Raw genomic sequence first — 18,238 nt, 5'->3', positions numbered from 1 at the left:
TTCGCCGGAAGTATAATAAGTTGGCATCTGACGCGCAATCGGAATTTGAAATTGTGAATATTTTTCACCACTCTTTGCCATAGTCGCTAAATCGGATTTGAGAAAAACACCGGAACTTGAAGTTTGTATTTATCACATGATAATTCAAGATGGCGCTTTCCTCTCAAAAAGGACGTTTAATTGCTGTTATTGGAGATGAAGTAAGTTCATTAGTTCATTAGAGATTTTATGTGCATGAGAATGTTCGTCGCTTTTCGTGCGAAGTGAACACGTTTTTAAAAACTAGACTAGTAACTTAAAAGAAACAATGGTATTATTGCAGATTGCAAACTGGGTAGATTTTTTCACAATCCAAAATCAATAAAAATGGAATGTTTTCTGCACAATGCAAGTGTTCTGAATAAATAAAAAAAAGAACTCATCTTCATGATATCTTTTCAGATAAATTTACAGGAAGCATTCAAACACATGCAACTTCCACCATATTAATATTGGTCATTTGTCAATTTTTGCAAGAACTTGATCTCATATATTTCGAGATCAAATTGGCATATAGTAGTAATACACAGATGTTTTTTGAACGGTCATTTTTTAAAAATAATAATTACACCTTTTTCATTTTTTGAGAATACGTCTTCAGCCTTTTTGTGCCTTTTATTAAGACACCCCCCCCCCTTCTATTTTGCATGAAATATAATGACGAGTCATACACAATCATTACAGTGTTGTAATTTAGTAAACACTTAAGAATTTAATTATGATCAGATAGTTTTGGTAAGTTGCCATATCTTTAAAATTAGTGACCAACAGAAAAATAACTTTCATTGAATACTTCCACAATTCTTCAAATGTCAGTCACATGGGCAATTCTTTACAATTTCATTTTTCATAATGTACAGACTACAGGTTATCCATTAATTTATTACTACAGACAATCTGCATTTCTGTGTTGTAAATTGTCTATGTTGCAACATTAAATTTTGAGCATTATACAGTTCATTGAGTAGTATTAAATTGTTAAGTCAGAGTGCAAGTGACAGAACTGGCACCGAGTTCTCACAAATATTTATAATTATTTTTAGAAAACACCATGCTATGGTTTGATTGATTGTTCTTTTTAATGTCAATATTCTGAATAGATTATATTCACAATAAATGCCATGAATTTTTTTGCTTCTTCAAAATAATTTCAATTTTACCTCCTTTTTGCTTATACAGTAAAAACTAATGAGCGATCACCTGTAATTTTTTACCACAATCATAATGCACAGATTGATTTTATTATATAAAGGCTCTGTCATGAGCAACCACCTGCTGAATGCGACCAGCAACCACGATGTCTTGGCAAAATATTTACTTTGATACTGCTATGAACAGCAAAAATAGGGATAAACTCCACTGAATTTAATCAAATGATGTTCTAACACCCACCTCTCAAAAAAGAGGCTGCCTATGGGTATCTGAATTTGTTTCTAGTGTTTCATATTTTCCATTGTAAACCGGACTAAAAGTACCTGTAGAGTATTCCAGCACTTAGCCTGGTTCCTGGCCATATCAAACTCTGAACGACTGTCTGTATCGCGAGAACAGAGACAAACACCACTGACTTTTGTATACTCATTTGTACAACGATCATTTGAATAGTAAATATTGTTCTGATCAAAACATGTACGGAAAAAAAAAAGGATTTTGGCTACCTAGTTTATATATAGTGACAGATGGTACAATCTCTAAACCAGTCTAATATGCATGTCGCAAATTTGCCATTTTAGTGCCCAAATTAATGTAGTGGTTGTGTACATTGTTTGTCAATAGAGTTAATCTGTATTGCTTGGGGGTGAATAAGGTCTTTATCTATTAAATCAGCAAGTGAGAATCATTTGATGGATTTCAACTAATAGTGTTAAAGGCTTGTGATGCTTTATGTTGCTACATCCCAGTCGTCTATTCGAGTTGGTGCGACTGGGATGCATACTTTGTTTTCTAAAGTTAATAATAATAATGAAGACTTTGTATAGCGCCTAATCTTTAGAAGCTCTAAGCGCTTTACAACATTAGACAACACCTATAAGATAAAAAAACATATAATAATATTATTACAAAAACAAACACCATGAAATTAGAAAAACATTAAAAAATAAAAAAATCATCCTGAGAATATTTCAGGTAGGAAACATTATTAGGTCTTTAGTTTATTTAAGTTAATCCCTGTATGCCTTCTTTCAGTTAAGCTTTTTGTTTCTGAGTTCTGTTTCAGGATGATATAACTGTTTCTTTTTATTTCATTAATTACACACATGAAATGCACATGTATAGATTTATCATACTGTCCCCAAAGCCGTCTTTACAGTCGATATTACAACAGAGCACTAATAAAGTTGACAACTAGTACCTTAATAACAATGGAAGAGCTGCCAACAAAAAGGAGACAAATTTTAATGCATGGGGAAAATAATAATTATTATAACTGAAAGAAGTGAAAAAGAGCAGATCACTCAAAAAATAGCAGTTAAAACATTGGTAATACAAATTTAGGGTGTTATAAAGGAAAAGGAGTAAATCAGAAATGATTTCACATGTTTATATGTGTACATATGATATTCCTGTATAAATGTGATTTCATGTTTAATGATAGAAGTACATCTTTATTGTTATATAATTATTTTTTTTTAGATGAATAATTTAGCAAGAACTATTAATCGAAAATAGAATATATACACAGTGGTTGTGATTATGTTTCTTTAAATTGTTCTGAAACTGGACCTTGAAAACTGGTCTTTTTGTACAAACCTATTATGAGAGACCACCTTCTTGAGAGACCGTTTTTTGTTGGCAGAAGGGGCAGTCTCTCATAACAGCTTTTACTGTACTAAACATGAAAATTTTAAATTAAATAGGCCTACCAGTGATATCACCCATCATGTACATAAAGTCCACATTTAACATCAAAAATACATTACACACCAAATATTGTACCCAAATTTTGTAATACATTTAGTATAATGAATGAAAAGATATTGAACTTTTTGTGTATTTTGTAACTTGATTTATGCCATATTGTTGCCACTGTTCACATTTTTTATGTACCAATGTACTGTTCTTGCTAGCAAGAGAGACCTATAGAGATGTCAAAATTTTAGAAACCCGACGATCCTAATAATCAGTTACCCAGATCAAAGGGAAATTATATTGAACTGCTTTGTTGTAAGTTGATGCATGCCAATCCCCCTTAGAGGTATAAGCATAATTATTTCAAACATGAGTGACAAAAAAGCAGAATCTAAACATAAAAAGAGTGATAAATTTATTAGATGCCATAATTACAGAAAACCATATGAAAAACATAATTTATTTCTGCTACTTACCTGGATCTGCAGTTAGTTAAAATTCTTATCACAAACTGGTTAAATCCCTGTGATTTTTAAAAAAAATACACGTCATTCACTTTAACTAGTCTATATAACATGTTTAACTCTCGTTCAAAGGCCATAAAGTCAAGTCCACAAATTCTGAAGGCTGTATTATATCACTGATGAATTACTCTTTCAAATTTTTTAAAATCTCTATTGATTTGTCTTTTTTAAATATTGCCAAATTTCATCATGTTGGCCTAATTGCTAAACCCGGTCAAAATACCTTTTTTGTACATGTTCTTTAGTGACAAAATGTTTTGTGTTTAGTACTTATAAATGATAGTTGGGTCAGATTTGACACTAGGGAATAGTTGGCAGTACATTTGTACTGTAATGTATAGTACTGAATGATGTCTTATCTGCAACAAGTTAAAATAAGCATAGTGGTTAATTCACTCCTGCTGAAAAATGTATTTAATTATGATTGTTTTTGTATATAAAAAAATTACAATAATGTTTTCATCTTAAATATAATAATACATTAGACCCTGTCTTGAAAGACCACCTCGTCTGCTAAACAATAATGATCTCTCAAGACAGATGGTCTCTCATGACAAGTCATAACACTACATAATGAATATATCCATGCATTGAGAATGTTGTCTTTCAAGACAGGTGGTCTCTCATAGCAGGGGTCTTTCAAGACAGGTTTCACTGTCTTAAACTTATCAGATGACCAAACCAGCATCTTAAATTTGGTAATATTAAACTGGTCAGATTACCAAATCATAATCTTAAATTCAGTATATTAAACTTGTCAGATGACCAAACCAGCATCTTAAATTTTGGTAATAATCTTTGAAGTAGATTACAGTAGCAAGTGCTTGGAGGAATTCACTTAAAAACAGCAGGTCTTCAGTAAATTAAAACATGTGCTATCCCCAGTGTGGAAGAATTAAACATTGGCTGGACTTGAGAATATTTTTTGGATATATTTCACTGTGTGGGAATATTATTAGCAGTAGAAGAAATAAATACAATCCTCATTTCTCTAATTCATTTCTCATTAGCTGATTACTTGCCTAAACTTAATTGTCATCTTCCTTCTCATCAACGTCCAAATACTTAAAGTGTGGGTTTTGGGGTTTTATTTGTTTAAAAGAGTTGAGTTTTAATGGGCAAGTCATCAAATGCTTTTTGTACAGCATAAAAATAGTGTTCCGCCAATTGGCAAGTTCCATTTGATATTATGGAAGGCCACTATTATATAACTGTACTGCTATAACTTCTATTAGGGGCAATAAAACTGATGACTACTTTAGTTTATCCGGTCAGTAATGGACAGCAGCTTTGATGGATTGGTTTCCAAATGCAGAAATGTAGATTTTCTTAAATCAGCATTTGACTGTATGCACAAAATACTTAATAAAACTGATTTATGCCAACATAAGCATTCCAAGTTCTTGTTATAATAACATGTTCCCAATGGTCAAATACTAGGACTTGCTTTTCTATTGATAAATTTTACCTGTGCAAATTACAAAACTGGGGTGGAGCTTTAAGGGCCCTTAAGGTATCCATTAGTTTTAATAATTTAAATTTTTACATTTTATATAAATTCTGTTTTGTTCTGTAAAAATTACATGTAGAAAAATTGTACAAGTCCATGGATGTCCCTTGGCAACCACTTGGCAACCAGCTTTTTTGAAAATCCATTGTAGTTGTCCTGTGTAACCAGCTTTGTAAATCTGGTTACCTGGTAAATTACTGTATTGGCCTTCAAGGTTGGTGTGTGTGTGTGTGTGTGTGCATACATACATACATACATACATAGACACACATACATACATAGTAGTTCATGGCAATTCCACACAATACTTGTATCTCACCATCACTCCTAATGGAAAGTGTCACACAAGTTTGTACACTTATTTAATTTTTTAAGATCAGCAAATAAAAGATAATCAAAGAATATCCTTTTTGACACTGTTTTCTTGTCTGACTGCGTTCTAGTAAATGTTTTTCCATCATTGCTTGGGCCACGTAAGTGATTTTTAAAGTCACTGCCCCTGTGATACATGTACAGTGTATCCCCTAGAGGTGCGATTTTGGGATTCAAAAATTCCCCTTGTTAGAACTGGAAGTCATATTGAGTGAAAAAACAAACAAATCTGGGTTGATGATTAGCATGTATCTGAGGAATACACGATATCAGTGGTCATGGGATGGTGGGTGGGGTTGTGTCATAAAATGGGGTGGGGAGGGAAAATTGAATAACAGCTAGGGAATTTGCGACAGAAGATTTGATTGTTAACTGATGACAAACAAAAGTTTTTGATAATTTCAATTTCAGGACACCTGCACTGGATTCCTTTTGGGAGGAATTGGGGAGATTAACAAGAAGAGAGAGCCCAATTTTCTGGTTGTTGATAAAAGTAAGAAATGTGTATACCATTTAATTCTATTTTTGGTAATTGTATCCATCAAGAAGGCAATGCTCTGCTAATTATATGTTTGATTATGGCTTGTGTGTAAATTTGAATCCATAACCAAGTGATTGTGAATCCAGCACCCTTGTTTGCTATAGGGCCTTAAATTAGTAAGTTTTTAGTGGCTGTAGATATCAAGTTGCTTTTATGTATGTCATTTTCTTGTGCTGAAGTCTTCACTTTCTAGCATTTAAGTCAGCTATGTAGATGTCAGTTTCTAGCATTAAAGTCATCAATGTTTATGTCATTTTCTAGCATTAAAGACAGCTATGTAGACATCAGTTCCTATCATTAAAGCTGTGTAGATGTCATTTTCTGGCATAAAGTCATCAATGTATATGTCATTTTCTAGCATTAACATTAGCTGTGTAGACATCAATTTCTAGCATTAAAGTTACAATGTATGTCATTTTCTTGTGATGGAGTCATCAATTTCTAGCATTTAAGACAGCTATGTAGATGTCAATTTCTAGCACTGAAGTCATCAATGTACAGTGGAGCCTCGTTAATCCAGACTCTGTTTAATCTGGAAATAATCTGTCTAATATTAAGAAAATTTGAAAAATCTTACGTGAAAATACAGTCAGTCAGATAATACAGATTCACCAACGCAAATTTGGAGGTGTGTCAATGTATCAGTCTCTGGTTGGTCAAATTCTAGTGGTATTTTAAAGTTATAAATTGATCACGGGATCATATTTGTGGAAAAACTAAGTAGTGTGACCATATTGTAACAAGCAATTGCATAAACAATGTCTGTTTTAGCTAGTCACCGTCAGGGTGTTAATAATTAAATAAACACACTGGGATAAAATTGTCCACACATTTTGACATAACATATGGTAAATAAATTAAGTGTCATTAAGCCTCGTTGTTGTTTACCAATTGTCTGTAACAATCACGGTTTTTTGATGGCTGTACAAATACAGTTGATTGATTTAAGCTGTGGACAGTATAGGTCTTCATTTCCAAATAAAATGGGGACGTCAGTTTTTTTCAGTACATGCCGACTTAAATGATTTTAACTCAAACTGTATGTCCCTTGATTATATCGTGGTTCCTTTTACAAGAAAAATATAGATCCTGTTTGATTAAGTGATAGTACAATTATATAGATATGAACTTCATGATAAGGTAGTTTCACTACAAGGCAGTCTATGATTTCCATGGAAAATATTATGGCAAGGGAGTACTGTATGTACAGTAAAACCTGTCTTGAGAGACCTGGGTCTCCTTGTACAGATTTATTGATTGTATAGTGTTATGACCTGTTAGGAGACCATCTGTCATGAGAGATCATTATGTTTTGGCAGAAGGGGTGGTCTTAAAGAGGGTAAACTGTATCATGTATTTACTATAAGGTGTTCTCAATATAAGGTAGTAGACTTTTATGGATCCCATGGACACCTGTCATGAGAAATCATTATGTTTTGTTTTGGCAGAAGGGGTGGTCTTTGAGTTAGTATTTCAAATAATTGTTTTATCCATTTATTTTTTCAGATACAAGTGTACCTGATATAGAGGAAGCATTTAGGTCATTTCTAAAGAGAGAAGACATCGCCATAATTCTCATAGTTCAAAATGTAAGTAAACTTTTTTTTACATTTGAGGTATTAGTAGAGCATGGATGTTGTGCATGCCCTTTGACCTCAGACATTTGGATGATATGGGGTTTGTATTGGTGCCATTTCAGTGCTTGACACAAGCCCAGGGCTCTTGACTTTTAAAAAAATGACAAGACTGGAATCAAATGCCATGAGCCATGACTTTAGTTCCATGTGTCCATAAGGGCTTAGTTTGTTGCACAAAGATGCAACTGCTGTATTTTAAATATGACAAGAAATAAAATCATTAAATTGACTTGTGTGATCATTCAGATCCCAATATATTTAATGTAAAGCAATGTTTTCCCCAAGGTCCTGTGTCCTCCATACACATTGGATCAGTGGTGTTGATGATCATTAGAATCTAAGGCTCTCTTGCTTTATGCAATTTCTTTTTATACTTTGGATGTTTTCATAGATGCCAGTTAATATTTTTAACCAGTGTTGCATCTTTGTCCTGCTGCCAGTATAATCACTTGTATGTTCAAAACCAGGTGAGCACTTTGTACAGAAAGTTTATAGCTTTTGATTGAAGTACATATAAGTAAATGATAATAAAATTATGCATGTCATCAGTAAAATAAAAGTTTTCTATGGCAAATTACATTTTTGTTTCTGACACGCCCGATCTGAAATTAGAGGGGCATTGGGCTATCAGATTTAGTTTTAACACTGCCTTTATTCTTGAATTTATCAACTCACTGGGATTTCAAGAGAGGTAACAACTTGCTTTCTCTCCTGGTGTTTCTGGGAAAGGATTTAAGGTCAAACATAAAATATTTTATTTACTGTGACCTGATTATTCTCTTTATCAAACATATAATTAATTAAGTGGTCTTAGCAGATAGCCACCTAAGTAGGGTATATATGTAACAGATTTTGAGTTATTGCCCCAGTGTAAGTGTTGGGGTGGGGTTATTGTGGATCAGGGTCAAATTCCGTTGTGGGGAATAATAGGTCATGTTAAGTATAGAGATCAGACGTAGTAGGCCAGTAGTAGGTCCTAGAGATAAGACATAGTAGGCCATTAGTAGGTCCTGGAGATCAGACATTGTAGGCCAGTAGTGGATCCTAGAGATCAGACATAGTAGGTCATTAGTAGGTCCTAGAGATCATAGTAGGTCCTAGAGATCAAACATAGTAGGCCAGTAGTAGGTCCTAGAGATCAGACATAGTAGGTCCTAGAGATCAGACATTGTAGGCCAGTAGTAGGTCCTAGAGATCATAGTAGGTCCTAGAGATCAGACATAGTAGGCCAGTAGTAGGTCCTAGAGATCAGACATAGTAGGCCAGCCAAGAAGTTCTTGTTTCTTTTTGAGTTACATGTTTGTTCTTATTTATCTTTTTTTACATGCCTTTGACAAATATTTTACATTTTGTTTAAATTTATTACATGTAGGGTCCATGAAATCTGTATTATACAAGCATCAAGTTGTTTGAATTTATCCCATGTTGTGAAAAGCAATAGTTCTTCATTGATCAGTAAGACTCTTTTATATTTTCCTAAAATGTGTTTTCAGTTCCACCACCTTTACTCAAAAGTTCTGACCTTAATTGGCCAAATGAATTTACATAAAAATATTCTTTTTAGATAATTATTGTGATACTTTAAATAAATAAAAGTACAAAACAAAGCGGAACCCCAGGTGGCATAGTGGTCACCTTTGTAGATCACTGATATCTCACCTAGGTTCACATAGGCTTGAGTCTTGGCTCAGCCAATGTAGGTAAGTGGAAAAGCTTACCAGCAGCTTCCCATTGGTCAGTGGTTCTTCCCGGATTTTTCCTCTACCAGATAATCTGGCTGCCAGGATTAACATAGAATGTACTGAAAAATGGCATAAACCCACACAGTAAAAATGGCATTAAACCCACACAGCAAAAATGGCATTAAATTCACGCAGCAAAAATGACATTAAACCCAAACAGCAAAAATGGCATTAAACCCACACAGTAAAATGGCATTAAACCCACACAGCAAAAATGGCATTAAAACCACACAGCAAAAATGACATTAAACCCACACAGCAAAAATGACGACACAGCAAAAATGGCATTAAACCCACACAGCAAAAATGACATTAAACCCACACAGCAAAAATGACACAGCAATAATGACATTAAACCCACATAGCAAAACTGGCATCAAACCCACACAGTAAAAATGACGACACAGCAAAAATGGCATTAAACCCACACAGCAAAACTGACATTACACCCACACAGCAAAAATGACATTAAACCCACACAGCAAAAATGGCATTAAACCCACACAGCAAAAATGATGACACAGCAAATATGGCATTAAACCCACACAGCAAAAATGGCATTAAACCCACACAGCAAAAATGACGACACAGCAAAAATGGCATTAAACCCACACAGCAAAAATGACATTAAACCCACACAGCAAAAATGACATTAAACCCACACAGCAAAAATGGCATTAAACCCACACAGCAAAAATGACGACACAGCAAAAATGGCATTAAACCCACACAGCAAAAAGGACATTAAACCCACACAACAAAAATGACAACACAGCAAAAATGGCATTAAACCCACACAGCAAAAATGACATTAAACCCACACAGCAAAAATGACATTTAACCCACACAGCAAAAATGACATTAAACCGACACAGCAAAAATGGCATTAAACCCACACATCAAAAATGCATTAATCCCACACAGCAAAAATGGCATTTAACCCACACAGCAAACATGACATTAAACCCACACAGCAAAAATGACATTTAACCCACACAGCAAAAATGACATTAAACCGACACAGCAAAAATGGCATTAAACCCACACATCAAAAATGCATTAATCCCACACAGCAAAAATGGCATTTAACCCACACAGCAAAAATGACATTAAACCCACACAGCAAAAATGGCATTAAACCCACACAGCAAAACTGGCATTAAACCCACACAGCAAATAGGACATTAAACCCACACAGTAAAAATGACGACACAGCAAAAATGGCATTAAACCCACACATCAAAAATGCGTTCATCCCACACAGCAAAAATGGCATTTAACCCACACAGCAAAAATGACATTAAACCCACACAGCAAAAATGACATTAAACTCACACAGCAAAAATGACATTAAACCCACACAGCAAAAATGACATTAAACCCACACAGCAAAAATGACGACACAGCAAAAATGGCATTAAACCCACACATCAAAAATGCATTAATCCCACACAGCAAAAATGGCATTTAACCCACACAGCAAAAATGACATTAAACCCACACAGCAAAAATGACAATAAACTCACACAGCAAAAATGACATTAAACTCGCACAGCAAAAATGACATTAAACTGACACAGCAAAAATGACATTAAACCCGCACAGGAAAAATGACATTAAACCCACACAGCAAAAATGGCATTAAACCCACACAGCAAAAATGACGACACAGCAAAAATGGCATTAAACCCACACAGCAAAACTGGCATTAAACCCACACAGCAAATAGGACATTAAACCCACACAGTAAAAATGACGACACAGCAAAAATGGCATTAAACCCACACATCAAAAATGCATTAATCCCACACAGCAAAAATGGCATTTAACCCACACAGCAAAAATGACATTAAACCCACACAGCAAAAATGACATTAAACTCACAAAGCAAAAATGACATTAAACCCACATAGCAAAAATGACATTAAACCCACACAGCAAAAATGACGACACATCAAAAATGACATTAAACTCACACAGCAAAAATGACGACACAGCAAAAATGACATTAAACCCACACAGCAAAAATGACGACACAGCAAAAATGACATTAAACCCACATAGCAAAACTGGCATTAAACCCACACAACAAAAATGACAAGAAAATATTTCTTTTCGTGCTTTAATTACAACAAACCAGCAAATCGTGGTTATGAATTATTGATTATAAATGAGGGGTGATTATCATGTTTTTGTTACCTTGTGCCTCTGTTGTTTAACAATTATAAATGAATTGATTATCACACCATTGTTACCTTGCACCTTTGTTATGACCTCCATTGTTTATGTGGCTTCGTTGCATCCAGAGAGGAGAAACAGTATAATTGAATTCATTTTCCTTGATGGATCATACAGTTCAAATGCTCTAATCAATTAAACATCTTAAGAAAGGAACATTATAACAATGCATTTGGAGTATATAACAATAGAAATTAGGAGCTTGACAAGGGGAATCAAACTTAAAAGTTCTTACAGAGAAAGCATTTTATTTGCTGTATATTGCATGTTGACAATATGGAATTTTTTTTACAGTACAGTTTTTACAGTACTAGAACATACTAAACTGATTGATCAATTGTTGATCATTGTTTTGTTTTTGTGTGTGAAAAAGTCCATCATGACTTAATAAATTATGATGAATTATTAATATTAATTTAAGGTGGCTGAGATGATCCGACATGTAATTGACAGTCACGTGCAGCCCATACCAGCTGTTCTGGAAATTCCAAGCAAGGAGTGTCCATATGATGCCAATAAAGATTCCATTCTCCGACGTGCTAAGGTAACCCATTTTTGAAAATAGTGTAGAAATATTGCCACAGTACAATACTCAGCATCTGGGAAGGTTGTTAAAATGGTGATTTCAATGATCAGTATTGACCTTGTTCAATGACTTGTTTCTTTATTGTTGGATGGACAAAGTCTTCAGTGTGGAGAAACACCCCATGTGCTAATGCGGGCTGGATACTTGTGTTCCTGAGTACTGCTCTCTGCAGTTACACTTATCGGACATTGTGTCATATCAGTCTGAATATTGCTGATGGTAATTATACTTATTGGACATTGTGTCATATCAATCTGAGTACTGCATTTGATAATTACACTTACTGAACATTGTGTCTTGTCATTGAGTACTTGTGTCATGTAAGGGCCAGTACTGCTTTTGGCAGTTACACTTATTGGACATTGTGTCATATCAATCTGAGTACTGATCTTGGTCATTACATTTATTGGAGATTGTGTCATATCAGTCTGAGTACTTGTCACAGTGGAAGACATACTTTGTTCCTTGTGATATAATTTTAAAAAACCAAACATAACCAATCCAGCTAGAACTACATAAAGTTGTGAAATCTTTCAAGAGGTCTCTGACTTCCATGGGGTTTGGAACAGCAGTTTCTGAGACTGAACTGGAGATCTTTAAGGTCAAAATGTACTTGATGAACACTTTGGATAAAGCATAATGTTTGGTCAAAAGCATTCAGCGTTATGGATCACTGTCATCTCACCTCTGCATGTGTTCAAGACTCTGGCTCAGTCATTGTGAGTATGTAAGAAAACTTGCAGGTAACTTCTCATGGGTCAGTGGTTCTTTCCGGGTTTTCCCGGGTTCTTCCACCTATCTTGTGCTGAAAATGATGTTAAACCCTAATTAAAAAAACCCACAAAAGCAACATGTTACATTCACCACATCAAATCACACTTCTTAACTTTTCAAATGCTTGTATTTAGTCTACAAGTGCAGTATGTGTTATTTCGTTAAATATGGAACGTTATTGGCTGTCTTACTGGGCTCTAGTGTTGATTCAGGTTTCACGTTTTTATCCTTAATTTTGACATTACTGATGTAATGCATGTATTCAGACAGAACGAATAAAAGCTCATGGAAGTTGAAAAACAAGGTTTTTATTTGCTCTTAATAACAGTAAGATGTCACACATATCCAGTATGATACATTGTGATGTGCATCATATAAGTCACACTGACATGCATAATATGTTACACTGTGACGTGCACAAGAAATAATACTATGACAAGGACTTTGATGTTATGTGATTAAATGATTCACATGTATTAAAGCTATGAAATATATTGAGTAATACGTTTGAAATTGACAATGGAATTATAAAAATCTGTGCATGTATTTTATACCATATAGCTTGTTTCTTGGATTTGATATCGTATAGCTTGTTTCATGGATTTGATATCGTATAGCTTGTTTCATGGATTTGATATCATATGGTTTGTTTCATGGATTTGATATCATATAGCTTGTTTCATGGACTTGATATCAATAGCTTGTTTCATGGATTTGATATCTTGAACCTTGTTTCTTGAATTTGATATAGCTTGTTTCATGGGTTTTATATCATAGACCTGGTTTCATGGACTTGATATCATATAGCTTGTTTTGTGGACTTGATATCTTGATGCTTTTTAAATGGATTGATATCATAGAGCTTGTTTCATGGATTTTATATCATAGAGCTAATTTTATGGATTTGATATCTTGAAGCTTGTTTCTTGAATTTGATATCATTATGCTCATTGCATGACATATCTGAAGAACACTTTTAAATCCCTCAATATAGGATCTTAGTATTATTCGATACAAATTATGGGAACATTTTCCTATTTTTCAATTGTTGTACAAATTATGGGAACATTTTCCTATTATTCAGTTCTTGTACAAGTTATGGGAACATTTTCCTATTTTTCAATTCTTGTACAAATTATGGGAACATTTTCCTATTATTCAATTCTTGTACAAATTATGGGAACATTTTCCTATGATTCAATTCTTGTACAAATTATAGGAACATTTTCCTATGATTCAATTCTTGTACAAATTATGGGAACATTTTCCTATGATTCAGTTCTTGTACAAATTATGGGAACATTTTCCTATTTTTCAATTCTTGTACAAATTATGGAAACATTTTCCTGTTATTCAATTCTTGTACAAATTATGGAAACATTTTCCTATTATTCAGTTCTTGTACAAATTATGGGAACATTTTCCTATTATTCAATTCTTGTACAAATTATGGGAACATTTTCCTATTATTCAGTTCTTGTATAAATTATGGAAACATTTTCCTATTATTCAATTCTTGTACAAATTATGGGAACATTTTCCTATTATTCAATTCTTGTACAAATTATGGAAACATTTTCCTATTATTCAATTCTTGTACAAATTTCTTGTACAAATTATGGGAACATTTTCCTATTATTCAATTCTTGTACAAATTATGGGAACATTTTTCTATTATTCAATTCTTGTACAAATTATGGGAACATTTTCCTATTATTCAATTCTTGTACAAATTATGCGAAACATTTTCCTATTTTTCAATACAAATTATGGGAACATTTTTCTATTATTCAGTTCTTGTATAAATTATGGAAACATTTTCCTATTATTCAATTCTTGTACAAATTATGGGAACATTTTCCTATTATTCAATTCTTGTACAAATTATGGAAACATTTTCCTATTATTCAATTCTTGTACAAATTATGGGAACATTTTCCTATTATTCAATTCTTGTACAAATTATGGAAACATTTTCCTATTATTCAATTCTTGTACAAATTTCTTGTACAAATTATGGGAACATTTTCCTATTATTCAATTCTTGTACAAATTATGGGAACATTTTTCTATTATTCAATTCTTGTACAAATTATGGGAACATTTTCCTATTATTCAATTCTTGTACAAATTATGCGAAACATTTTCCTATTTTTCAATACAAATTATGGGAACATTTTTCTATGATTCAATTCTTGTACAAATTATGGGAACATTTTTCATTTTTTCAGGGGATGTTTTCTGCTGAAGACTTGAGATGAAGACTTTATATAATTTAGTGTCAGCATCTTCATATAGTTTATTATATAGCCAGATAGAAATTCTTTGGGTAAATATAAGGTAAACATTAAGAAATTTAAAAATTGCAGGACCATTGAAATAATAAAACTTTCTACAAGCTCAGAACCAGACTTTTTGATGAAATAACAGATTTACAGGTTATGTTTCATGTGTAATGTAATGTTCAGTAAAGATAATACTAACTTTGAGTTGTCCAGCAAGATTTATTTTAAGTCCTAAGCTATTTACAAGTTAATATTTGAACCCTGAATTTTCTAGTAGGAATAAAATGACACTTATTCATTGGTATTTACTGTAAATATGTACTTAACATTAGACACTGATATGTTTCTTTTTCATTTTCTTCTCAATTACAAGTTGCACAACCTTTACAAGGGTATGGATCTGTTATATTGTCAGTTTAATAAAGTTATGGAATAGAAATCGGTTCTATTTTATGGAAAATTTCCCTAAATTCTGTTACATGTTAAAAGTGGAAGAAATATAGTAGCTTTTAATTATTTTAAATGCAGTGAATATAATCTGAAAGCAAGTTATTGATACAGATCTTTACAGGTAGAAATCGTTTCTTAAAATATTTGGTTTACAATAGTAGAAGCTTTCATGTCTTATTTACAAGTCAGAACATGCTATTTCAGCAAAATCCTGTCACTGATGTAATGCATTTTTTTTATAACCATGAATGCATTTTGTAGAAAAATGTGACAGTCTAATGCTAAACATAATGTACATTCCACTAGACTATTTGCAGAAATTTTTCATTAACTGTTAATGTTAGCAATAGATATTGTTGACTGGATAATTGATACAAGATGAATGACCAGGTAATGTTGCCATTGAAATAGTGTAATTTGTGTCTTGGCTAGTGGAATACATTGTAACTGGTGTAATGGCTGGTGAAATATAGTGTAATTAGTGCGTTGGCTTTAAAATACAGTGTAATGGGCAAGTGAAACACATTGCAACCAGTGTCATTGCTGGTGATATCCAGTTTATCATGGATGGTATAATAGTGTAACTAGAATCATGACTAGTGAAACACAATATAATCAGGGTAATGGCTAGTGAAACATGGTGTAATAAGTGCTTTTGCAGGATAAATACAGTTTATGAAAGGTGTTGAAATAATGTAGTCAGTATCATGGCTGGTGAAAAACAATGTAACCAGCATTATTGCTAGGGAAACAATTTAACAACTAACTTGGATGGTGAAATAGTGTCACTGGCATAATGGCTAGTGAAATAAAGTGCAGGGATTTAAAAATTTTATAATAGGCAATCTGACTAGAAAAATTAAACTTGTCCTTGGTTATTTCAGATTGCCCCAAATATAATATCCCAACATGAGTAAAACAATAAGACAAAATATGGTATATTTTTAGGAAATCATATTATATTTACTGAAACTTTTGTCCCCTTTGTATTTCTTTTGGCAGCTTACAACCATATGCCAATAGTTAATGCTCTTTCTCTCTCTCTGTCTTTGAAAGGGTTCAAATGCATAGTTATACATGTTTGTAGGGACAATTTTCATGGAGAGAGAGAAAGAGAATTAAAGTAAGAATGTAATGATTTATTTCTACTCACAATTCAAAGATTTGTTAAAATTTATTTGGTCCATTAATTGAACATTTATCATAAAGTTGCCTTCAAATAAGCAACATGCATTAAAATATTTGTTAATCCAGCTTTTGTGAATGATTTGGGAACATCTATTTTTGTCCATCTAATTTTTTGCCATGCAGTATGTATTGGGTGTCCTGTAATTATTATGTAACAGTATATAAACTCTACCTGTGGGTGCTTCATTTTCCTAAAATAATCGCACTTTGAATGAAATATTCCACTTCATTGTTAAAGATGGCTGCCTTTTATTTCCAAATACACACCTGTCAAAGAAATATTACAAGTTGTACTTTTAGCAATTAACACTTCATCATGTAAACATCAGCATGAATCAAAACAGTCTTAGTAAATCTCTGACAAACTGCCTGAAGCTAACTTAGAACCTTAAAGTCAGCATGTTGATTACCATGTAATACAAGTTTATATATATATATATATATATATATATATATATATATATATATATATATATATATATATATATATATATTTCTTATTTTGTCAAAAACTGGCTTTAAATAGAAAATATTTATTATGAATGCATATTCTGCATGAGGAAATGCAAGACTGTCGCTTGATATTGATAAGAGGGCAATGACACATACGATGAAAGATGAAAGAAATTGTTACCATGTATGCAGAGGATGAATGCTACATATAATCACTAAAAAGGCATTGATATAAGTATTTTGGAAAGATCGTAGGGTATAAAACATACAGAACATATAGCATTAGGAAATTAACACAACCCTTTTTCGGTAGATTGCAGCTCAACACATAGTTACTGTATTTTTGCCCAGACCACTGATGTTCAATAAATTTTTGTTGTCTATTGTATCCCTCTCTCAATTTAATGGACTTGTCTTTGGGCTAGTACACTTCTCTTGAGAGTCGGGCAAGTGCATTTGTAAATCTTTACAGTGTAACCAGTACTACTGGTGATGAAATGCAGTGTAATATCATTTATCCAAGGCAAGTTGTGCCTACAAAAACATCAATTTAAACAAACTGGCAAATTAATTGATATTATTTTATATACCAATGTAAATGTCAGATAACCAGAAGAGGGATAAGCAAATCTAGTATATATATATATATATATGAGTTTTGTCTGCAAGTGATGAAAACATTTGTTGAAAAAGAGTTTCATTTAATTCATGTATGTGCTTAATTCATTTATAAAGCATTGAAACTTACAGTTATTAGAAGTATTAAGGAATATTATTTGTGTATTGAAAAGTTAATAAAAATAGTTAAAATATGTTTATATTTTGTTTTCCTTCCATATATATATATATATATATATATATATATATATATATTTCACTTGACCTAAGGCAATTGAATTTCTTAGGGAAAAACTCTTCCAAGTAAACATCTTTTTAAAAAGAATGGCAGAATTTGGCATGCCAAAACTCTACCCTCAGTCATGGACATATGTCAGGCACACACTATAAATATAGAGAGAGTACATAACACTTTTCATCGTATAGAAAAA

At 32.8% G+C, this 18,238-nt stretch overlaps 1 protein-coding gene across 1 annotated transcript; it reads left to right on the top strand.

The window, feature by feature from the left end:
- The first annotated feature begins 67 nt into the window (after positions 1-67).
- Positions 68-18,001, top strand: LOC149769962 (V-type proton ATPase subunit F-like). The gene is made up of 5 exons (XM_089949584.1): positions 68-200; positions 5,707-5,788; positions 7,343-7,425; positions 11,875-11,997; positions 15,045-18,001. Exons 1-5 carry the CDS (start codon positions 150-152, stop codon positions 15,072-15,074), a joined length of 369 nt encoding a protein of 122 aa, XP_089805710.1. The 5' UTR covers positions 68-149; the 3' UTR covers positions 15,075-18,001.
- Positions 18,002-18,238: the final 237 nt, after the last annotated feature.

Source organism: Sinohyriopsis cumingii, unplaced genomic scaffold, assembly GCF_028554795.1.
Source record: "Sinohyriopsis cumingii isolate HCF-2022 unplaced genomic scaffold, ASM2855479v2 utg002917l, whole genome shotgun sequence".
Taxonomy (NCBI): Eukaryota; Metazoa; Mollusca; class Bivalvia; order Unionida; family Unionidae; genus Sinohyriopsis; species Sinohyriopsis cumingii.
The sequence above is the reverse complement of the archived record's forward strand: the minus strand, read 5'-3'. Positions and strand labels throughout refer to the sequence as shown.

Bases quoted from the DNA above. Each gene is read 5' to 3' on its own strand.
- LOC149769962 (XM_089949584.1), top strand. From the start codon at position 150: ATGGCGCTTTCCTCTCAAAAAGGACGTTTAATTGCTGTTATTGGAGAT. The intron at 201-5,706 runs GTAAGTTCATTA...TTTCAATTTCAG, and splicing joins TTGCTGTTATTGGAGATGAA to GACACCTGCACTGGATTCCT. The intron at 11,998-15,044 runs GTAACCCATTTT...TCATTTTTTCAG, and splicing joins CCATTCTCCGACGTGCTAAG to GGGATGTTTTCTGCTGAAGA.